The sequence below is a fragment of the Papio anubis genome, chromosome 2, assembly GCF_008728515.1.
Source record: "Papio anubis isolate 15944 chromosome 2, Panubis1.0, whole genome shotgun sequence".
Lineage (NCBI taxonomy): Eukaryota > Metazoa > Chordata > Mammalia > Primates > Cercopithecidae > Papio > Papio anubis.
The window spans coordinates 158991448-159015650 of NC_044977.1; the positions used below are offsets into that span (position 1 = coordinate 158991448).

Consider the following 24203-nt stretch of genomic DNA (forward strand, 5'->3'; position numbering starts at 1 on the left):
ATTGTTTTGAAAAGGAAAAAAGTCTCCAAAGGATAAAGTGAAAAGATCAATATCAGGATCAGGGCCCCAGTCCTGGTGGGAGAATGGACTAAAGGTAAACTCCTCAGCATTGTGACCATTTCTAGGGCTATGTCTGTCACTGGGAGTCACTAGGCAGCCGTTCATCTGGGACAGTCTGCCAGGTTTGCCATGTGTTTGAAACCACATGGTTTTAAAGCAAGAAACTGCCCTTTCTAATAATGAGATGGCAGGGAGGGAGCAGGGATGAGAGAGCTCACCAGTCAGGGCTCTACCATGAAGACCCCTCCAAGATTGCCAAGTGGTCAGCGACAGAGCCTCGATGAGGGGCCTTGAGACTGCCGGACAGGGAAGACACCATGGGGCGCCACATGAAAAGGTCATGGTCTTTCTCCAGCAAACATTTAGGACTGTGATTGTCCGGGGGAGGGGCTAGTTAAAGGTCTCTGGTAATTGACCTTGTTACTCTAAGAACACGCAACAGAAAGTTCAGCAGATTATGGAGGACTGATTTCCTCATCAGCCTGTGGTTATTGGTAAGAGCTTCTTCAGGGTGGGTCCTCATCACCCCAGCTGTTTCCATACAACTGTGGCTCACTTAGGTGTCATGGGCATGCCCACATTTTGTCCAAGAGAAATAAAGTAGGTGAAAAGCACTTTAGACACTTGAATGGATACATTGGGCAGGGCTTGCCCAAAACTGCTTTTCTCCTTAATCTTAAATGAAGCTACAACAGTGCCGGGGCAGGCATTTTTTACTTAGGCTTTCTAAGGGCTTTAAATTCGTCAAGTTCTTAAATAAAGGATATAAAGTGCAATGTATTTTTGCAAATGTCTGCTATGAAAAATGTCTTATTTCAGTCAAGCCAGGCAGCCCCGCTTGGCTCCTCCCTTTCCCTTTCACTAGATGGTCCCTCTCCAAGAAGCAGAGGAAAGGGGCGGGGAGGCTTCTGTTGACAGGCTGGTGTTTGTCTGTCACATATCTTTCCCCACTATTTCTTTTGCCTGGATCACTCCAGTAGTCTCTTAACTGGAGTTCTAATCTATTCTCACAGCAGCCAGGATGACCTTCTGAAATGCTGCAGTGGCTTCCATCTCACCTAGAATAAATGCAGAGTCCTTGCTTTGGCTGACGAGGTTCCATCTGATCTCATCCTCTGACACCTCTCTGATCTCATCGCCCTGGCTCACTTGCTCCAGCACAGCCTTCTGGCCGCCTTTCCAACATGCGAGCACAGCCAGGCCTCTGGGCCGTGGTTCGGACTGTTTTCTCTGCCTGAAAGGATCTACGCTGAGGTTTTCCAGATGTCTAAGTCAAAAGGCACATTATTAAAATGTCCTTTCTTGACCATTGCTTGAAACTAGCACCATGGCTGGGCACGGTGGCTCACGCTTGTAATCCCACACTTTGGGAGGCCGAGGCGGGCGGATCACCTGAGGTTAGGAGTTCGAGATCAGACTGGCCAACATGGTGAAACACCGTCTCTACTAAAAATACAAAAATTAGCTGGGCATGGTGGTGGGTGCCTGTAGTCCTAACTGCTCAGGAGGTGAGGCAGGAGAACCGCTTGAACCCAGGAGGTGGAGGTTGCAGTGAGCTGAGATTGCACCACTGCACTTCAGCATGGGTGACAGAGCAAGACTCCATCTCAAAAAAAAAAAGAAAAAGAGAAATTAGCACCACATGCGTTGTTATTCTCCACCTGCTTATCTGGCTTTGTTTTTCCACAGCACTTACCACCTGACATATTTAATGTTTATTTGTGGTCTTCTCACTCAATTGCAAGGTCCATTTTTCCCCTCCTCTATTCACTTCTCTCACTTTTTTGTGTGTGTACTGGTGTCTCCTTGGTCCCTAGAACCATGCCTTACATCCAGTAACCACTCAAAAAGAGTGCGAATGAATGAATGAGTTTCCATGGATGCCCTCTGGTTTGCAGCACAGCAAGCGGTGAGTGAGCAAAGCATTCATGTATAGGTCTGTCAACAGAACAGAGCCAGAGCCTGAGCCCCAGCCAGTCAACACAGAGGCTGGGCAACAGACCCAGAAGGGGTTATGGGTAGCTGGAGAAAACCTAAGCTTGGGAAAGGACATCAGTGTCCTGGCAGTGGGGGCGCACAGTAGTCTGGGCAAGTCAGTTGATGGAATAGGTGTTTAATGAGTATTTAACAATTCAGGGAAATATGCATTTCGTTTTTTTCTCATGATATCTAATCTAATCTAATCAACTGGAGGGCTGTGGTCAGCTCTAGGTACAGAGGGCAGTCAGGATGCCTAAAAGAAACAAAACCACTTCTGGTGATGGTTGGAATTTTCCAATTTTCCAAATAAGCAGGATTCTAGGAAGTGTCCTCCCTTAATTCAAGACAGACAAAGAGCATTTAGGATTTATGATCCTGCCATGATATTTTTTTCAGCACCTCTTTCTCATTGTGGTGATTATGAGTTTGTTGTGAAGAAAACTCATGTGCATTCTAGTGTGAGAGTGGTTACCGTAAGCTCTGTGAAACAAGGGCTTCTTTCTGCCTTACCTTCACCCCCAAATTATGTGACGAAGTAAAACATAACAATTTATCCTGGAGAGGCGCATCCCTCTTAGGACGCCCTAAATAAGTACAGGTCAAATGGAGAGCAGTTGCATGGATAGGATCTCCAGAAGGTATTTTCCCCAGTCTTCCTTCGTCTGACGGCTAATCACCTCGATGAGGAGCCTTTTGTTTGATTTTTTAAGTGGGTGCAGACACCCCCTCCCTCCACCACCTCTCTGACTTCAGTTTCTACTGCTCTGTTTTCTTACTCGCTCCATGCCAGACACATTGGCCTTCTGCTGTTCCTTCAGTATCCCAGATATATTCCTACTTCAGGGTCTTTGCACTTGCCTTTCTGTTTGCCTAGAAAACTCTCCCCCCACTGCATGTCCTCAAGGCTTCCTCCCTTCCTGCAAATGTAACCTTCTAGGGATTCCTTCTGTAACCACTCCATCTAAGTTTCTATACCCTCCCAACACACACACACACACACACACACACAGTTTTTCCCTGCTTTGGTTTTCTTCTTAGAACTTTTCATCGTATGACATACTATGTATTTGTCTCTTTTCTTTTGCATATTACCTCTTCCTCTCCCCCTACTAGAAAGTATGTTTTAGCAGAGAAGGGTTCTTGTCTGTTTTGCTCACTGCCACATCCGTAGAAGCTGGAGCGATGCCTGGAGCATTCACAATATGTCCTCAATAAACATTTGTTGAATGCGTGAATGCATGCCAGCTGCAGAAGTGCGGGGAACGCAGGATGTTTGATTCACTCTATGTGAGAAGTGTAGTAGCATAGGCTCATGTTCCCTCACTTGCCATGCAGACATTTAAAATTTAGGGCCAGGCGCAGTGGCTCATGCCTGTAATCCCAGCACTTTGGGAGGCCAAAGCAGGCAGATCACCTGAGGTCAGGAGTTTGAGACCAGCCTGGCCAACATGGCAAAATCCCCGTCTCTACTAAAAATACAAAAATTAGCCGAGTGTAGTGGTGGGCACCTGTAGTCTCAGCTACTCGGGAGATTGAGGCAGGAGAATCACTTGAACCCAGGAGGCGGAGGCTGCAGTGAGCCGAGATTGCGCCACTGCACTCTAGCCTGGGCAACAGAGCTAGACTCCATCTCAAAAAAACAACTTAAAGCAGTGATTCTTACCCTGGCTGAACATCAGAATCACCTGAGCAGCTTGCTATAGCTACAGCTGCCTCAGCCCCAGCCCTGGTGACGATTACTTTAGTAATAACAAGGTTCACCTGGGATTCTAGTGAATCGCTGGTCAGGGGAGAGCCTCACTTCCTGACAAAGCTTGATTAAGTCAGCATTCTTGGTTGCAAACACTAGGAAAAGACTGGCTAATGTGAGCAAAAAAATCTGTTGCATGAGTATGGGAAGGGAGGGCTATGAAAGTCTGGAAGATCCCGCCAAGACACAGGCAGAGAAGGAAGCAGGTCTTTGCAGCTGGGACCAGAGCAGCCTGACCTGGCGGATGGGAGACACACCCCTGCATTGGTGACCTCCATCTGACCTTGTCCACCAGATCGCTCTGCCCTTGCCTTGCTTTGGCTCTGAGGCGCTCATGGTTGACCAAGCTCAGGCTACAGGCCTGCCCTCTGGGCTTTGCAGGAAGAGGAGAGCTCTTCCAGTGCTACCAATAGAAATATAAGGTAAGCCAGATATGTAATTTAAAATTTTACAGTGCCACATTTTTTAAAAAATGAAATTAATTTTAATATATTTAACCTAATATATCCAAATATTATTTCAACATGTAATCAATATAAAAAATTATCAGTAAGCTATTTTACACTTTTGCCCCAAAATCCCAATATATTTTATATTTATAGCACAACTTGGAAGCTAAATTTTCAGTGGAAATACTTGATCTGGAAAAAGTTAACTGTATATAAGTAAGCTTCATAAAATTTATAGTTAAAAAAGTAGGTTCACATGCCCAACTTGTTCTAAACATACTTAACAGTTTTCAAATACCTGAACTCAGTTTTTAAATTTAAATAATTCATTTAAAGTTAAGTAAAAAATTCAGGGCCAGGTGCAGTGGCTTACGCCTATAATCCCAGCACTTTGGGAGGCCAAGGTGGGCGGATCACCTGAGCCTAGGAATTTGAGACCAGCCTGGGCAACATGGCCAAACCCCATCTCTACAAAAAATACAAAAATAAGCCGGGCATGGTTCCACACGCCTGTAGTCCCAGCTACTCAGGAGGCTGCAGTGAGAAGATCACCTGAGCCCAGGCGGCAGAGGATGCATGAGCTGAGATAGTGCCACTGCACTCTAGCCTGGGCGACAGGGCCAGACCTTTTCTCAAAATAAATAAATAATTTTTAAAAAATTCAATCACATTAGCCCGATTTCAGTGCTCAGTAGTCGTGTGTGGCCAGTGGCTACTGTGTTGGGCCACTCAGCTCTAGCCCCTTGGTCCTCACGGTTTCAGAGGTCTCCCTCTCACCAAACTCACACTCAGTGGGGAGAAAAAGACTTGGGACATTATTAGAAATAGAGATGGATGCAGAGCAGCCACAAACAATTGTCCACTGTGGTAATTAAGGGAGCATAGTATGAACCCCAAATATCTGAGACCGGTCTCAGTCAATTTAGAAAGTTGTTTTATGTTGTTGCTGTCGTTGTTTGTTTTTTTGCCAAGGTTAAGGACATGCCTGTGACACAGCCTCAGGAGGTCCTGACGACATGTGCCCAAGGTGGTTGGGGCACAGTTTGGTTTTATACATTTTAGGGGGACATGAGACATCAATCAATATATGTAGGATGTACATTGGTTCAGTCTGGAAAGGCGGGACAACTTGAAGTGGGGAGGGGACTTCCAGGTTATAAATAGATAAGAAACAAACGGTTGCATTCTTTTGAGTTTCTGGTTAGCCTTTCCAAAGTAAGCAATCAGATATGCACTTATCTCAAAAAGCAGAGGGATGACTTGGAATTCTGTCTGTCCTTTGTCCACAAGGAATTTTCCTGTGGACACATTGTGAGGGAGGTATATAGCTTTTTCATCTTAGTAGCTATCTTTTTAAGGAATAGAATGGGAGGCAGATTTGCCCTAAGCAAAAGTCTCAGCTGGACTTTTCCATTTGGTTTAGTGATTTGGGGGTCCCGGAATTTATTTTCCATTCACAATAGTGATTTTATATATCTTGTTTGGTGAAGGAAAAAGTTGACTCTAGTCCATCTCCTGTATTTAAGGAAAGAAAAAAACCTAGCATGAAAAGGAATTGCTAAGTGTTTCTAGTTTACCAACAATCCTGTGATATTGTAATCCCAGCAACTTGGGAGGCTGAGGCAGGAGAATCGTTTGAACCCAGGAGGCAGAGGTTGCAGTGAGCCGAGATCATGCCACTGCACTCCAGCCTGGCAACAGAGCGAGACTCCATCCAAAAATAAATAAATAAATAAAAATAAAGATCATCTGAGGGAAAACTGTTATTTCTGCAGGGTGGTTAGGTTTTCGGACTGCCAAAAAAGGTTGGTTCCAATACATAGCAATACATAGGAATTGAAGTGTATGTGAACTCCAATCTCTTAAGATTACATAGTTGATTTATGAGCCAAAGACTCTTCCCCGCTCAGTGGGATTCAGAATGATCTTCTTATGAGAAATGGAAAAAACATTTTTTATACAATTCAAAACTGGACTGGGCATGATGGCTCACAGCTGTAATCCCAGCACTTCAGGAGGCTGACACGGGCAGATCGCTTGAGCCCAAGAGTTCAAGCCCAGCCTGTGCAACATGGGGAAACCCTGGAGCTGCTAAAAACATAAACAATTAGCCAGGCATGGTGACACATACCTGTAGTCCCACCTACTCAGGAGGCTGTGGTGGGAGGATCACCTGAGCCTTGGAAGTCGAGGCTGCAGTGAGCCACATGGGATCACATCACTGCCCTCCAGCCTGGGTGATAGGAGTGAGATCCTGTCTCCAAAAAAAAGAAAAAATTCAAAATGGTTATCATTATTCTTTCCCAAGCTACCCTCTGGAAAATTGTTCAGAATACAGTTGTTGGCTTCAGGGGAAATGGTCCTGAAAGGGCTTACCTGCTGCATTTCATTCAGTTTAGACCATCATAATTCCTATCTCTGTCCACAAAATGCCAAACAAACTTTCTGTTATTAAGGAACTCAGCCATGATGTAAGGCTGGAGGGATGGCCTGCTTATCAGATGTGGATGGCCCCTGTGTGGAAGAATAACCTCCCCTTCTTGAGAGGAGCAAATGAGCTCCTTTCACAGCCTGCTCTCACGTGTGGTCATGGCTGCTGGTTCTCAGGCTGATCAATACAGATCTGTTGACCTTGGCAGTCTACCTCCTCCACTGGTTGAGGTCAGATTCTAAATTCTAAATCCACTTGAAACCGTTCTGCAAGAGGTCTTCTTCCAGTCCTCTAAGACAGCTGGACTAATTTAATCTTAAAGGAATAAATAACTTAACAGGCAAATCCATAATATGTTGTAATCTTCACATGCTAAGGGAATTTTCTTTATTCTATTTTTAACCTTTCTTTTGCTGGCAAAGTTTGAGACAGACAAAAAAAATCTAGAAGAAAAGAAATGAGGAAGAAACAGCCACTCACAGTGTAATGTTTTCCCAGATGTGGAGCACGTAGGCTGAGGGGCTTAAAATCCTTCCTTCCTGTTCAGTGGTGTCTTTGCTCTCGATACACTTCAGAGTGTATCAAATCAAAAGGATTTCTTATTCATATCTAGTTGAAGCAACACAACACTAGATCAATTGGACTTGAAAGAAACCAGATTAATTTTAGAGGAGACAGAGGACACGTGAAATTCTGAACAATTCAAGGAGTCCTTATGGATGCCTGTGGAGGATGCACATGTGATAAGGCCCCCAGTGTCCTTGTCCTAAGGAGGTAGATAGTTCATTCAACTGACAATTTACTTAATCTAATAACCCCACCCTTTCCTACTAGACAGGGCAGGATTTTTGTCAACCATACAACTTAGAAAATAAGCTGGTTTTTACATAGAAAACAAAAGAGAAACAGTTGCAAATTCTGTTTTATTTAAGAGCCATTGCCACTGAGGACAGCGTGCAAGATGAGTCTGAAGCAACTTTAACGAAAGAACCTTGAAGCAAGAAGTAGGAAAAGACAATAGGTGGCATTTCTCTTTATTTGGGAACTCCGGTCCCAGCCCCAAATGGCTGAGAATCTGGCCTTCTGGAGGCCTTTAATACAGGAGATGGACTAGGGTCAACTTTGAAATATTTTGAGGTCAGGGAAGACTGGCCTGGAACTGAGATTACTCATTCTAACTTTGGAAACCAGCCCACACAGCACAGACTCAGACACAACCTGTGGTTTTCTTAATGTCAATTGGTAAATGTTATTGTTTCCTGTTATGGAGAGATGATGCCAGACAAAGAAGGGGCCAGATCACAAAGGGCCTCACAGTTCAAGATGAGGCATTGGACTTGGTCCTAAGAGCAGTGGAGTCACTGATGGGCAGTAGAAATACTACTCCACGAAGAAGGGGTTGGATTCAGCCTGTATCAGAAGCAGGAAGACCAGTCAGGATCCTGTTGCTTTGACCCATGGAAGACATGTTAGAGGCCCACACGACAGTAGGTGTACTGGACATAGATTGTTAGAGATATTGAAGATGTAGAAGTAACAGAACACAATAAATTAGAAGTAGTGTGGTAAGAGAGATGTGAGAGTCAAGTACAACGCTCATAGCACTGGCATGGCAATAGTGCAGAATTTTTCTCAGCCCCTTCTTTGAACTTGTGACAAGGGTGAAAGTTTACTCCGCCCGCCACGCTCAACCCCTTGCAGGAGGGAGCATGTGAGTGAGCAAGTGCGGGGACCTGACTGACCGCTCCGGGCAATGACTCAGGAACAAGCTCTGGGTGGGGCCCACAGCCAGACCAGGTGCAAGTGAGCGAGTGCAGGTCCCAGCTGGCCACCCCAGACAACAGCGGGAGAAAGCTCCGTGCAGCGGTGCCTGGGTTGTGGGGGACTGCCTGCGACCTCGAGGCCCTGGAGTGGGTGTTACAATGCTCCTTTAGTTCTGCTGTCCATGAACGGCCGTGTGTTAAGAGCTCAGTTGGCCCCTTGCCTCCTTGCATGGGGTGGCTGCCCTCTACCGGCAAGGGCAAAGTTGACTGTACTCCATCTCCTGTATTAAAGAAAAAGTAAAATAAAACCCAAACCTAGCATGAAAAGGAATTGCTAAGTGCTTCTAGTTTACCAAAGATCCTGTAATATAGATATTACTAAAGATCATTTGAAGGAAAATTGGTATTTGTGCAAGTTGGTTAGGTTTTCTGCCAAAAATGTTGACTCCAATACATAGCAATACATAGGAATTGAAGTGTATGTGAATTCAAATCTCTTAAGATTACATAGTTGATTTATGAGCCAAAGACTCGTCCCAACTCAGTGGGATTCAGAATGAACTTGTCATAGGAAATGGAGAAAACATTTTTTATAAAATTCAAAACTCGGTTGGGTGCAGTGGCTCACACCTGTAATCCCAGCACTTTAGGAGGCTGAGGCAGGCAGATTGCTTGAGCCCAGGAGTTCAAGACCAGGCTGGGCAACATGGTGAAACCCTGTGTCTACTAAAACTATAAAAAATTAGCCAGGTGTGGCACATGCCTGTAGTCCCAGCTACTCTGGAGGCTGCAGTGGGAGGATCATCTGAGCCTGGGAAGTCAAGGCTGCAGTGAGCTGTGATCACATCACTGCACTCCAGCCTAGGTGACAGGAGTGAGATCCTCTCTCAAAAAAAAAAAAAAAAATCAAAATGGTAATCATTATTCTTTTCCAAGCTACCCTCTGGAAAATTGTTCATAATGTTTTTGGCTTCAGGGGAAATGGTCCCGGAAGGGCTTACTTGCTGCATTTCATTCAGTTGAGACCACTGTAACTCCCATCTCTGTCCACAAAAAGGCCAAACGAACTTTCTACTGTTAAGGAACTCAGCCGTGATGTAAGTCTGGAGGGATGGCCTGCTCATCAGATGTGGATGGTCCCTGTGTGGAAAAGTAAGCTCCCCTTCTCCAGAGAAGCAAATGAGCTCCTTTCACAGCCTGCTTTCACGTGTGGTCATGGCTGCTGGTTCTCAGGCTGATCAACATAGACCCGTTGACCTTGGCAGTCTACTTCCTCCACTGGTGTGCCAGCCTTTTTGTGGGTCCCTGCAGTTTGGTGGGTCCCAAGCTCTTGTCCAGTGTCCAAGAAGAATGAATTTGCACGAATACTTGAAGGATGGTGAAGGCAGAGGATTTTATTAAGAGATGGAAGTGGCTCTCAGCAAAGAAGAGGAGCTGAAGAGGGGATGGGATGGGCAGGTAGTCTTCCCCTCAAGTCCAGCATCTCTTCCCCAAAGTCTGACCAGCTCTTCCCTGAAGTCAGGCTGTCTCTGATATCAAGCAGCCTCACTGAAGTGAAGCCATCTCACTAAAATCAAGCCACCTCTCTCTCCTCTACCAACTGAGTCTGGGGTCTTTGTAGGCACAGGATGGGGGTGAGGCAGGCCATAGGTAATTTTGGAAAAGGAAACATTCAATTGGGAAAAAAAATTATTTCTGAATTTTTTTTAAGCCATTGAATGTTGCCTTTTTTTTCCAGTTATATTTACCACAAAAGCTGCTAATCTTTGTTTTGGTTTTACTGATTTTTAATTTCTCCTTTTTTTATAGTTTAGTTTTTATTTTTAATCAAAGGTATACATTTCAGAGTTCAACCATCAAATTACTGTCCAAAGCTAGTTATGAAAACCATCAGCGGTTCTTCCTGTCACCATCCCAACATGCTAATTTCTCATTCCCATAAACAACTACTTACAAACATTTAATATAGCTGGGTGCCTATAGTCCTGTCAGAGGCATCCCAACCAGAGTGACTCATCTTGAAAAAAGGCTGGATACAGCAAGAGCTGCTGCATTACATTCCAAGGAATTTAGGCACTCTTGATCACAAGATGTTTATGGTTGAGGAAACAAGTTAGTGGAAAAAGCCATTCTTATTTAAAAAAATAGGTTTTCCTCTAAAGATAATAGTACACTCGTAAATTCTTGCCAACATCAGAAGTTACACAAGAGAATAACCATACTAACAGCCTGTCACAAGCCTTTATAATAAACTGCGCTATAGGCCTAATATCCTATATAAGCAAGCATTCTTGTTTAAATCCATTTATACCTAGTGTTTCATTATTGGAAGGCTAAGCATGCAAGAGTTATTTGTATCCTACTGCTCTCAAGGTCATCGCCAATGTCTGATTGCAAACATTCAAAAAATTGCAACCTGAGGCATAAATGGGTTAAGGTAGGGGCATTCTTCCTCTTGCTTTCTGAGGACACCCTACTCTGTAATGGAGTAGTTTCTAAGAAACTATTTTAACTTTACTATGTGACTGGCCCTGAACCCTTTCCCATGCAAGATCTAAGAACCCACTCTTGGACCCTGAGACAAAACCCCTTTTCTGTTAACAGTCCCAGCTACTCAGGAGGCTGAGGTGGAAGAATTGCTTGAGCCCAGTCTGCATAACATAATGAGACCCCACCTCAAAATAAAATAAATAAACAAAACAATTTAAACTAACTGATAAGCATGGAGATCTACTTCCATGTCTTGAAATAGTACAGTTATAATACTCTCACCTCTCAATGGTTTATTTTACTTAAACCTTCAGTTAGAGGCAGAATATAGTGAACACCTATATATCCTTATCTAGATTCACACTTGCTTTCTCCTGTTTCTGAACTGAGAGTTAGCTGCAGATATTATGTCACCTAACAATATTGACACGAGAATTTGACCTTGATAAAACATTACTGTCATATGTAGTCTAGTCATCTATTGATTTCTCAGTTTAGAAGATGAGAATTCAACTGTTTATCTTCTCGCCCCACTAAAAGTATTTATTTTCTCACATATACTCCGTCTTTTTTCATCCTCCTAATATAATCACATTGATACTATAGTTATGTAAGTACCAGTCAGAACCTTACCATACCATGTCATATGTGAAGCTGTCCCCACAAGGTTGACGAGAATTGCATTCTGGGTTCTGAGCAGAAATATAATTAAGCATTAATTAGGCTGCACTTTTGCCTACTTCCTTGTTGCTGACGGTCTCCTAGCGCTAGATCCATTTGCATGCATATTGTTCCTATAGACAGGATCTCACATTAGAATAATAAAGCTTTTAATAATTGCTTAAGATGTTTTTAAGGTTTTGAATTCCAGTGAAACAGCCAACAGTTTGCAGCTCACTTAGAGAGCTACCCATTCAGACTAGAGCAGGTCAGAGGCTCTGGGAACAAATTCCTCAAGAAGGTAAAATTGATAGGCAACATATGTATTGTAACACATTGAGAGAAAGGTGACTGATGTGCCTGAGAGAAGAGTTTAGAAGAGTTGGGAAGCAAAATAATCATAGTAGTGTAAACCAAAGAGTATCTGGGACAAGTCTCAATCAATTTAGGAAGCTTATTTTGTCAAGGCTAAGGACACCCCTGTGACACAGCCTCAGGAGGTCATGATGCCATGTGCCCAAGGCGGTTGGGGCACAGTTTTGTTTTATACATTTTAGGGAGACATGAGACATCAATATATGTAAGATGTATACTGGTTCAGTCCAGAAAGGCGGGACAACTCAAAGTGGGGAAGGAGGGGGATTCATGTCATAGGTAAAGGACAAATGCTTGCATTTTTGGAGGGTTTCTGATTAGCCTTTTATTGAGTACACAATTTATAGGAATAGTCACTTATACCTTAGTCTGGCTTAGTAAAACAATGAGGCAAAGGAGGCAATCAGATATGCATTTTTCCCACAGGAGCAGAGGGATGACTTTGAGGTCTGTCAGTCCTTTGTCCACAAGGAATTTCCCTGTGGGCAAATTGTGAGGGAAGTATGTTGCTTTTTATCTTTGTAGCTATCTTTGTTAGGAATAGAATGGGAGGCAGGTTTGCCTACACGGTTCCCAGCTTGACTTTTCCCTTTGGTCTAGTGATTTTGGGGTCCCAAGATGTAATTTGCTTTCACAGTACATAAGACCCCCACAGAGGAACAGAATCAGCATTATATAGTTTCTTCATCCCCCTATCCCATGACTTCACCCTGCACCCTTTTACCAATCAACAATTTGCACGCTTCGGCCTACTCAAAAACCCTTAAAGTTCTCAGCCCCAACTCCTTTGGAAAATGGATCTGAGGCATCCTCCCGTCTCCTCATTCGGTGGCCCTATGATTAAACCTCTTTGTCTGCGGCAACCCGACGTCTCAGAGTGTTGACTTGCTGTACACATAGAGCAACAGACCTATCACAGTTACATTGTGCTATGATTATTTTGCTGCCCAGCTATTCTAAACTCTTCTCCCAGGTATGTCAATCTTCTTTCTTCTCTCAATATGTTCAAATACATATATTGCCTATCAATTTCATCTTCTTCAAGAATTTGTTCCCAGAGCCTCTAACCTGTTCCATCTGGATGGGTAGTTGTCTAAGTCAGCTGCAAGCTGTTGTCTTAATTTGAAATGTCTTTTCAATACCATTTGAAGAATTCCACCATTCGTTTGAAGAAAACCAAAATATTTCACCCCCAAATATACTTCTTTGACGTATCCTGTAAAGCTGTTTTTTTTTTTTTTTTTTTTTTTTTTTTTTTTTTTTTCCCAAGACCAAGTCTTGCCTGCTGCCCAGGCTGGAGTAGAGTGGCATGATCATGGCTCCCTGCAGCCTCAACATGCAGGCTCAGGTGATCCTCTGCCTCAGCTTCCCGAGTAGCTGGGACCACAGGTACACGTTAATAACTTTGCATGCTTTTTCTCCTATTCATCTGCCTTATGTCAGTTGATTTTCAGTGAACCTTCAGAGGGTGACGGGCAAGTTTACACTTTGGCCCCCACACTTTTTTGGGTACCCCCTTCTTTAGTACAGAACTTCTTTCTGGAACTTTTTACAAAAGAATGGGAGGTAAATTTGAGACCTCGTGTGTGTCAAAATTTCTTAATTCTGTCCCCTCACTTAATCAATAGTTTCAGTGGCTATAGAATCCTGGGTTGAGCTTTTTGAAGGCATCACTCCCTTGTCTTCTTTCACTGTTATTGAGCAATCCAGTGCTATTCTGATTCTTGTTCTTTTCTCAGAAACGTTTCCTCTTCTCCTGCCACACCCTGGAGGGTTATAGCATCTTTGTTTTCATATGGTAAAATTTCACAATTACGTGCATTTGTAAGGGTTGATTTTCATCTACTGGGCTGGCATTCGGTGGTGTTGGTGTTACTGGAAAGAGGTCACAATCCAGACCCCAAGAAAGGGTTCTTGGATCTCATACAAGAAATAATTCAGGATAAGTCCATAAAGTGAAAGCTAGTTTATTAAAGAAGAAACAAAAGAATGACTACTCCATAGACAGAGTAGCCCTGAGAGCTGCTGGTTTGGTTGGCTATTTTTTTTTTTTTTTTAAGATGTAGTCTTGCTCTGTCGCCCAGGCTGGAGTGCAGTGGCATGATCTTGGCTCACTGCAACCTCTACTGCCTGGGTTCAAGTGATCCTCCTGCCTCAGCCTTCCGAGTAGTAGGGATTACAGGTGCACACCACCACACTCAGCTAATTTTTGTTTGTATTTTTGGTAGAGACGGGGTTTTGCCATCTTGGCCAGGCTGGTCTTGAACTCCTGACCTCGTGATCCACCCGTCTCAGCCTCCCAAAGTACTGGAATGAGCCACCGTGCTTGGCCAGCTATTTTTATGGTTATTTCATGATCATATGTTAAACAAGGGGTGGATTATCCATGAGTTTTCCAGAAAATTTCCTTTTTAGACTAAATAGGGTAACTTCTGGATGTTGCCATGGCATTTGTAAACTGTCATGGTGCTGGTGGGAATAATTTGCCATGCTAATATATTATAATTGGTGTATAATGAGCAGTGAGGACCACGAGAGGTCACTTTCATTGCCATCTTAGTTTTGGTGGGTTTTGGCAGCTTCTTTACCACATCCTGTTTATTAGCAGGGTCTTTATGACCTGTATCTGTGATACCGGTCCTGTTGTCCTCCTGTCTCATCCTGTGCCTGAGAATGCCTAACCTGGAGATGCAGCCCAGCAGGTCTCAACCTTATGTCACCCAGCCCCTGTTCAAGGTGGAATCACTCTGGTTCAAACACCTCTGACACTGGGACTCATAAAACAAACCCCAAAATGAAGGCCTCAGAAGCAGCCTCAGAACCAGAAGTTTTTCTGACTTTCTTCTACCCTCTTCTAACCTCCTGTCGCTCAGTTCCATTCTCCCCCAAGGCTAGCCACGGAAACTAGAATCTCTCTTCCCCAAGGTGGGTCAGAAACCAGAACCCCTTTTTCCCAGTCAGCCATAAAACCTAGAATTATTACCCTTTCCCTCCACCTTTCTATGTAAAAACTGGCCATAAAAATTATCTGACTTACCTTGTTTGACTACGGGTCAGAGGACCCCTATTCCAGAGAAGGACCCGCCCCATACCCAGAAGGGAGGACTGCGTGCTCAGATAGGCCGAGTCTAAACAGACCTTACTGGGTTTCCCCATGCAGTCCCTTAGCATTTGATCTTACCCTTTTGTCCAATCATAAACACGGCCAGTCAAAGTATGGCTGTCAATACTTTGTTGAACCTAAGCATCAAAGTGAACAATATCCCCAGGATCTTTGGGCTTTCATTCTGAAGGCTCCTGTGTATACTCATTAAATAAATGTGTATGCCTTTTCTCCAATTAATCTGTGTTTTGCAAGTTGATTTTTCAGCAAACCTTCAGAGGGTGAAGGACAAGTTCCCTTGGTCTCTTCAGTGGCATAGTCTTCCTTACTGGGAAAGGGCTTGTATTTTTTATTTTGTTCTCAGCCCCTTTTCAAAACTAGTTTGTTTTTTTTTTTTTCTTTTGAGACGGAGTCTCACTCTGTCGCCCAGGCTGGAGTGCAGTGGCACAATCTCAGCTCACTGCAAGCTCTGCCTCCTGGGTTCATGCCATTCTCCTGCCTCAGCCTCCCGAGTAGCTGGGACCACAGGCGCCCGCCACCATGCCTGGCTAACGTTTTCATATTTTTAGTAGAGACGGGGTTTCACTGTGTTAGGCAGGATGGTCTCAATCTCCTGACTTCATGATCTGCCCGCCTTGGCCTCCCAAAGTTCTGGGATTACAGGGTGAGCCACTGCGCCCGGCCAAAAACTAGAATTTCTTTTGGGATCTAAGTTTTTTGGATAATGGGCTCCCTGAACTGGGTCTCTTTTGTCTATTTTTCCATCTTACTCTGCTTAACAAGATTTCCTCAACGTTCTCTGTCAATGTCTTCTATTGTTTTTCTTCTATTTTTATTTAAAAAAATTTTAAGACCTGATTTTCTGTGGGAAAAATTTTTCGAAGTGGCATCCTATTGTTTTGTAGATGCAATGCTTATCTCTGAGGGTATAGTTAGACAGCTTTCTTTTCCAATGCTTTCTTCTTCCTAGTGTCCTCCAGATTTCCTTTTTTCTTCCTGTTTTGGCCTCTTTTGTGCTTCTACTGCTATACCTGGAGGTAAACACCTGTCAGCATTCACACTAAGGGCTGCCTTCGAAGGCTCTCCGCAGTGCTGTCGCTTTAGGAAAGACCCTGCCACAGGAAGGGTGTGGGATCATCCAGCTGTGCATCACTTGATAAAGTTTTCTGCTCCAAACTCTAGATTTGCTTAGATACTCTGAACTCACCTTGATCATTTTAGTGTTGACAAGATTGTCCTCAGGTCAGCTCTTACATTTAAAGCTGGGAAAAATGTTCCATTTCCTGCCTTGGAATGCTGGGAGACCTGATAGATACATACGAAGGGCTATTTTGAGTCGTGTAAAATACTAAAATGTGAGATTGGGGTTTGAGCTTAAGTAACTCCAGTGACTTTCCTGAACTTATGCATAGCTAAATATTTGTAGAATTACTTCCATATGACCTTTCCTTTTGAAGACAAATGACTCATTCTTTCATTGACTCATGCCACATCTTCGTAAACTTTTCCCTGAAATAGAGACTGAGGGCATGAGTTCCTCTTTTCCTGCTCACAGGCATTGGTTAGGGTCCAGGGAACGAAGCCAATGTTCTCTGTAGACCTTAGGTTTATCTACTGCCATTGGACAATAGCTGAAAACTCTTCATACAGGATAACTGCATAACTTGTATATAAACCATATTCTTTTCAATGTTAAAAAATTTAAGCGGCCGGGCGCGGTGGCTCAAGCCTGTAATCCCAGCACTTTGGGAGGCCGAGACGGGCGGATCACAAGGTCAGGAGATCGAGACCATCCTGGCTAACACGGCGAAACCCCGTCTCTACTAAAAACACAAAAAATTAGCCGGGCGAGGTGGCGGCGCCTGTGGTCCCAGCTACTCGGGAGGCTGAGGCAGGAGAATGGCGGGAACCCGGGAGGCGGAGCTTGCAGTGAGCTGAGATCTGGCCACTGCACTCCAGCCTGGGCGACAGAGCGAGACTCCGTCTCAAAAAAAAAAAAAAAAAAATTTAAGCATGAAACATTCTTATTTGTGTAAATAACAGAGTTTTCATTAACAGCTCTGGGCCTTTCTCTTCTCTTACAAAGTTATTTCCCTAAATTGGGGATTTGTAAAAATGATGGAAATGTACACATCTTCTTTCATAAGCTTGATGGCAAAACAAACGTTTTATTTTTATTTTTGAGACGGAGTCTTGCTCTGTCGCCCGGGCTGGAGTGCAGTGGCCGGATCTCAGCTCACTGCAAGCTCCGCCTCCCGGGTTTACGCCATTCTCCTACCTCAGCCTCCCGAGTAGCTGGGACTACAGGTGCCTGCCAAATCGCCCGGCTAGTTTTTTGTATTTTTTAGTAGAGACGGGGTTTCACCACGTTAGCCAGGATGGTCTCGATCTCCTGACCTCATGATCCGCCCGTCTCGGCCTCCCAAAGTGCTGGGATTACAGGCTTGAGCCACCGCGCCCGGCAAAACAAATGTTTTAAACTGACCACCCTATTTGCTGTATTCATGGGACCCTGGAACCCACAGTAGCCTCGCCCACCTTTTACTCCCTAAGTTTGGAAATTAGTGGTCAATAATCCAGACGTGAAGTTCTTTGCTTTAAATGCTAAATGACATATTAAACAACACATGTAGTAACAACTAGTAATAGGAAAGCACTGATGACCAGGAGAAATGCCTGAAGTTTCCACTACAATGGAGGAGTTAAAGAATTTATTTCACAGAAAGTCATCTATGGGAAACAATAATTCTGAGAAGTGATCTAGTTCTGAGGTTTTTAACTGGGGTGACAGTGGGACTGAGTTTTCGGGTATTTTTAAAATATGTGCTTTTGGGCATTTTTGCATAAAGGGTTTATACATATTTCAACAGATTCTTAACACCAAAGTAAGATTTCCTGACCAGGTCAAACAGGCATTTTATAGACAAAATTAATGCCCAATGTCAGAAACCTAAGCAGGGTAGAATCTGCCTGACAAGCCAGTGTTCTTCCTTGACACAACCTCACCGCACCCAGCTCCTCATTCCTAGACGCTCTGTCTACAAGGCTGACACCCTATTAGGTGTTTACATCTATTATTCCTGATCTCCCGAACATCCCCACGAGGGAGACATTAATGACCCCCACTTATTGGTGACAGCTCCAAGGTCACTTGGTGAAGGCCAGAACCACAGTCCAGGTGGCCCCAACTCGGTCCATACCAGCTCCAGGATACCTTACTTCTGTTCTCCTGCCCTGATTTAAACAGACCGGGTGACACAAGATAATGGGTAAAACACTGAATTCAACCAAAATCCACACAAACATGTGGGGTTAATATGAGGATGGAATCAATACCTTGGGCATCCAGGAGTGATTCTGATATAACCTGGATACTCAAAACTTAACATGTACTCAAAAAAAAAAAATAAACAACACAAGAAAAACAAAAACAAAGCTGGAAACGCTCCGAGGAGCCAGGCAGTCACCCAGTTCTAACTTAGTGCCCATTCCAAGTTTTGGTGTGTGCTGTGGGCCAGCCTTGGGGGTCTGCCTCCCCAGCTTCAGGACAGGCTGTCAGCTGTTTCTGAAGGTGCTTGAGTTGAATTTATACCAAGTCCCATCAAGGCTCAGGTGGCTCTGGCTCCAACCAGCCCTTTGTCCTACTAATCTGTGAGCAAACTCTCTTCTTCTTTGTTACTGGTGCTCCAGCCAACACTATGTATTAGTCTGCTTGGACTGTCATAACAACATACCATAGACCGGTGGCTTAAACAACAAATTCATTTTTCACAGTTCTGGAGGCTGGGAAGTTTAAGATCAATGTGCCAGCAAGTTAGGTTTCATTCTGAGGCCTCTTCTCTTGGCTTGTACTTGGCTCCGTGTGCTCACGTGACCTCTTGATGCAGAATGTCAGGTGTCAGGGGAGAGGTACCGGTGGGCTCTCTGGTGTCTAAGGTATTATCCCCATTATGAGCGCTCCACCTTCATGACCTCATCTAACACTAATTACCTCCCTGAGGCCCCATCTCCAAATACCACTGGGGGTTAGGACCTCACCCTATGAATTTTGGGGGAAGATACAACCATTTACTCCCAAACAACTAGCTTCCCTGAAGTCCTTGTCCTCCTCTGTCCCATCACAAAAGTAGCATGAGCACACATGTGACCATGAAACTACATATTGCAAAAGGAGTTCAGTCATTTAAAAGAACACCTGATTAATAACTCATTGGACAGAAAGCACATCCATCCAACTCCTCGTAACCACTGGTTTTTATCTTATTTCAAGGGGACTTATTTTGATTTTTTCTTTTTCTCATAATACCCCTATTTAATTCTCGTAACACCCCTTTGAGGAATGGGCTCAGAATTAACCTTATTTTGTAGATAAGGAAACAAAGTCTGCCTTCCTTGGTCACACTGCTGCTGGCCAGTAAAAGGAGGGCCATGCATTCCCAGAAACTCAAGTAGGCAGTTAAATTCCTAGTCAGAGGAGGTTGCGAGAAAGTTTATCTGCAATATTTTTTCCAAGTGCTCTTCCCAAAATCCTAATAAACCTTATTTACACAATTTTCATATAATGAACAATTTCAGCATGAGAAGGATTGCTGAAGTTCTAGACAAAGGGATTCTTGAGCTGAGCATCTGGAGATGATCCTCGGTGGACGGACGAGGGTCCAGCATGGTCTCTTGCCCATTTCCAGTTTTTGCCTCTGCACTGCTCCTTAGATGGACTGTAGGTTACTAGGGTGTATCTCTGAGTTTTGCTACCTCTAAACAGCCCCTCCCTCAACAAACATACCAAAGTGATCACTCCACACTGCTGTTTAAAACACAGATCTCATTCCTGAATCACTATTAGGTTTGATGTTAATGCGTCAGCCCAGCACTTTGGACACTGTCCAGCTGGCTCCTCCCTGGGTCTCAGGCTGGGTTCTCTCTGGATCCTTATCCCCCAGCCATACCAGACAACCCCCACCCCTCCAGGTGCCCTATATACACTTTCCTGTTACCCTGCTCAAGCTGTCTCACTTTTGTATCTCAGGACTGGAGCAAACGACTTCATACTTAAATCTCAGATAAAGCCCCCACCCTCAAAGATCAAAACTCAACTTTCCCCATCACAGACCCTTGCCTGACATTGCTGTCGTCTTAATGGCTCAGAATACACACCTCAGTGTCACATTAAGAGTTCTGATTTCTTACTCTGTTACTTACTAGTTGTGTGACTTTTAGTAAGCTGCTTTACTTATCTGAACCTCATGGTCTTCACCTGGAAGATGGGAATTATATCAGTACCAGGCCCATAAGTTTGTTCTGAGGATTAACTGGCCCACAGGTTTGTTCTGAGGATAAAATGAGGTTATACAATACTTTGCAGACAGTAAATATTCAGTAAAGGTTAACTATTATTGACATCTAAACATCAATGATTGCAGACTACTTTAATGGGTCTTTATTGTATTCACAATACTTATATTCTTAGTATTTAAAAGAAAAAATTGCTATGTTGATTTATGCTCTCCTAAATACCTAATCACAATTTAGCTGTTATAATTTCTTTCAGTGAACATTTTTATGGCCATCTATTGTCTAGAAACTAAAACCCTAGTTACATATTAAAATAATCTGTGAGAGATGATAAACTTCATGCAAAAGTTTGAATTAGTGATTTGGAATAGGAGTAAGTTTCCATTTTGGCTGTTCTTACACATCAACTGTGGAATAAACTCGGTTCTTGCTTTGAAAGGAAACTTGGAAGTGTGGGTATTTCCCCATTCTTTAAGAATTGTTTGTTTATATTCTCCATGTTTATATTTTCTTGTAATTTGTGGTCACACTAGAAAATCTATGTGCTGAGACTTGCTATTTGAAAAATCTTCTGGCTATTTAATTTTCTCTTCTTAAAAACAGAATTAATATCACACATTATTAACAGCCTGACCCATTCCTGAGTGTTGTATGAAAAATAAATGAGATGCTGTGTCTGGAGACTTAGATGTGGCTGCAATATTAAAGTTAGGAATGGTTACGAATGTAAGGTAAGTCTGTTTAATACTTCATCTGTCTTAGAAATAAAGATATATGAGGTCTTCAAAGGGAAAGATTAAACTAGAACAAATATATCTCATTAACAAAGCAGTCAATTCCCTTTATTTTTAAAATTTTATGTACACATATGAATGATCTGTATAATGTACATTCAATATAGAAAGTTTTATATATTTGATAGTGTATAGAACATTTCACAATTACACTAATCTCTTACATAACATCTTGACATCCATTTTTAAATTTTTTTGCACAAGCTCCTCTTCATTCAATTTGGTAAAGCCAGTTATACATACTAAGGTGTACTGTGAGCTTTCAGAAGTTAATGATTGAGGATGCCAGTGAGGAGTGCTGGGACAAAACCTAATAGTCTTGGACGGTGGGGGGAAGATGGCCACGCAGACTTGATGCAGGAGAGGGAAATATTCTTTCCTGGGGAAAAGTGACTTAGCCCAATTTTCGTTGACTGTAGCTCAACCCTACAGTCATGCTAATTCAAAAAAAAATTACAAAAACTAGGAAGAAAGTTTTGTCTTTTTGATTCACAGTTTTGTAAACAGATATAAAGGAACAAATGTGCTTACATACACCAAGAAAAAAAAATTCTTGTGTACCCACTTAGGTTGATCCACAGAGTGCTTTCTTATAATGTGATACAATTAGAATCACTGACTTTTTTCCTAAAAATATATTTATAGAAAAAGGAGTAACACTGTCATGAAACCAGGAGAAAGGCAGTAAGAGTTTGCTTCAACGTATCAGCTGGAGGAATGTGGACTCGGCACTGGCCTTTCAGCGTTTATTGTCTGTCGTGAATATTTCAAGTCTGATAGCCAAGGTCGCCTGCCTCATGGTCTACGGGAGGTGGCAGGTTAGACATGACCGACGTGGATGTACCTGCAGTAAGGTAGCCAGCAACTCCAGGTCCTGCAAGAGAGAAAGGAAAACACACACCTCTAGAGAGCAGAGTCAAGTGAAAACACTGACCTTTATAAAAATGTCAGAGCCTGTTCAGGCTCTCCATCACACAAAACTCATCACCTATTTCAATTACCTAAATGTGTATCCATACCTTAATCAACAGCTACATAGTACCCTTTTCATGTTTGCCTATACTATAGACTAGAAATCATTTCAAAATGTATGCTGGACAGTAACACTGGTGTGGAAATATGGAAAAATTTTTCCTTCTTACATTTGGGAATCTTTCATTTTCAATCTTTCAAAAAATTCCGAGCACTGAAAAGAACTATGTTGAATGGACAAAAATGGAAACAGACAAAAGAAACTACACTCAGCCCATCCAAAAGTCATATGTGACAAAATTCAACATAAACACTTCTGTCAACACTCAAACTAACCTATTTTCATTTGGTGCAAAGAAATGCTATTATAACAAGTAACACCAAATGAACAAGGGTTGCTACACCAAGGACTCTGAGAAAGAAAAGGAAGGCTCTCGACATCCATCTATCATAGTTTAAAACAAGAATGCTACGTGAAAGGGTATTGATATTTTAGTCATATATTTCTCCCTTGATTCTGTTTCTATTACACGAAAATGCTATATATGCCAGCATTTACCATATGTCCTATGGGCATATTAATGGCTTTAGCCCTCTAGAGTTTCTTTTAAACATTGCATAAACATTTAATTACATCTCAGAAGCACTGTACAAACTAACAAGTACTTGGAAGGGACACTGTAGCGTAATACTGCATACTGAGCAATAGTTTTAGCTGAAATTGTAGGAAACAAGGCAAACAACTAAGGAACATTGAAGGGTTAGGACTAGAAAGGCAGTGGGAGTGGCATGCATTTAGCAAAACGTTTCTCTACCTGCTTCAGAGAGCTACACAGAAGTTAGCAAGCTGCCTGGCAGAGCGGATCTAAAGCCCGCTCCTGAGGTGAAGGGGGCTGCTGCCAGTTAGAAGGGAAGGAGAGACACCTGAGGGGAAAAAAGAAATATAAGCAGCAAGGGAAGTTGTGAGGAAGCGCAAACAGCAGAGTAGTTTGATGAAGGTAGAAACAGGGATTGGTGGAGGACAAAAGGCCACCATTCAGATTCATCTTGTTTTTGACCTTAAAAGTATTGGTACTATGGAATGTGAAATGGCTTGCACAGATACACGGGCAGAGATGACTCAGCCTGTGTGAGCTGTAACTGAAGCCAACCAGAGTGCCCAGGTACTTGGAATGCTGTACTTATAAAAACCTTGTACTTGTAGAGCTTACAAAAAATATTTCCCCATTTTAAGGTACTGTGGGAGCCTGCATCTATCAACTCCTGCCTTGAGCCAATCAGGATGCCAGGCCTTTCACCGTCTGCTCAGGAAAAAGGCCAGCAGGTCAACAAAGACCCTCTAACAACACAGTTCAGAGCTGCAGCAGCACCCTGTGATCATTTCCCACCACCTGTCACTCTCTGAACTTTAGGCTGCAGCACCATTACTGCAAAACCATCCAGTAGGTCTCATCAAAGATGTAACCCTTAACAGTAAGACCTCAAACACTGCAGACTGTGTGGTTTCTGAGCAATTCTGATTGTGGGCTCAACTTGGTTCCCATCAAAATAGTAGGTTACGAGACCAAACCACGAATGCTACATCTAGAAAGTGGATTAATGATGCAGTTCTCAAACTGTGTGCTGAGGCACCCTGGGGCATTGCTGGATATTTATTTATTCCCTTCACCCGTGTGTGTGTGTGTGTATTTAACAGATGGCAGTCTATGTTGCCTTGAACTCCTGGGCTCAAGCAACTCCCTTAAGAGCCCCCCTTATCCAGGCCTCGAACTCCTAGGCTCAAGTGATCTTCCCACCCCAGCCTACTGAGTAGCTGGACTCGGCCTGTCCACGTGGACTACAGGTGCCTGCCACATCATCCAGCTAACTGCTGGTTATTTTAAATTTGAAACACAGCGCCATCTGCTGACTACCATACAAACAACTACTTTCAAGTGGTCTTGCAATTACTTCATAAGCTAATTAGGTATTTCTTTTGGCTTGGGGATGGATGAAAAAATTACTGCGCTACTAAGGGCACTGTGAACTGAGAAAATGTGGGAACCTCTGAGCTAAAATCTAAATGGTGAAATGATGGGCTTGGA

At 43.2% G+C, this 24203-nt stretch overlaps 1 protein-coding gene across 4 annotated transcripts in view; it reads right to left on the reverse strand.

The window, feature by feature from the left end:
- Positions 1 to 21168: 21168 nt before the first annotated feature.
- The window catches only part of DNAJC13 (DnaJ heat shock protein family (Hsp40) member C13), a 121441-nt gene continuing 118406 nt past the window's right edge, over positions 21169 to 24203 (reverse strand). For 2 of the 4 annotated variants that reach the window (XM_021934865.2, XM_021934864.2), the window contains one exon: positions 21336 to 22021. In XM_021934865.2, coding sequence (XP_021790557.1) covers positions 21915 to 22021 — 107 coding nt within the window. In that variant the 3' untranslated portion in view covers positions 21336 to 21914. Of the gene's footprint in view, positions 22022 to 22934; positions 23044 to 24203 lie in introns of all 4 variants that reach the window. The other 2 variants (XR_002520550.2, XM_021934866.2) reach the window with 2 other exon arrangements.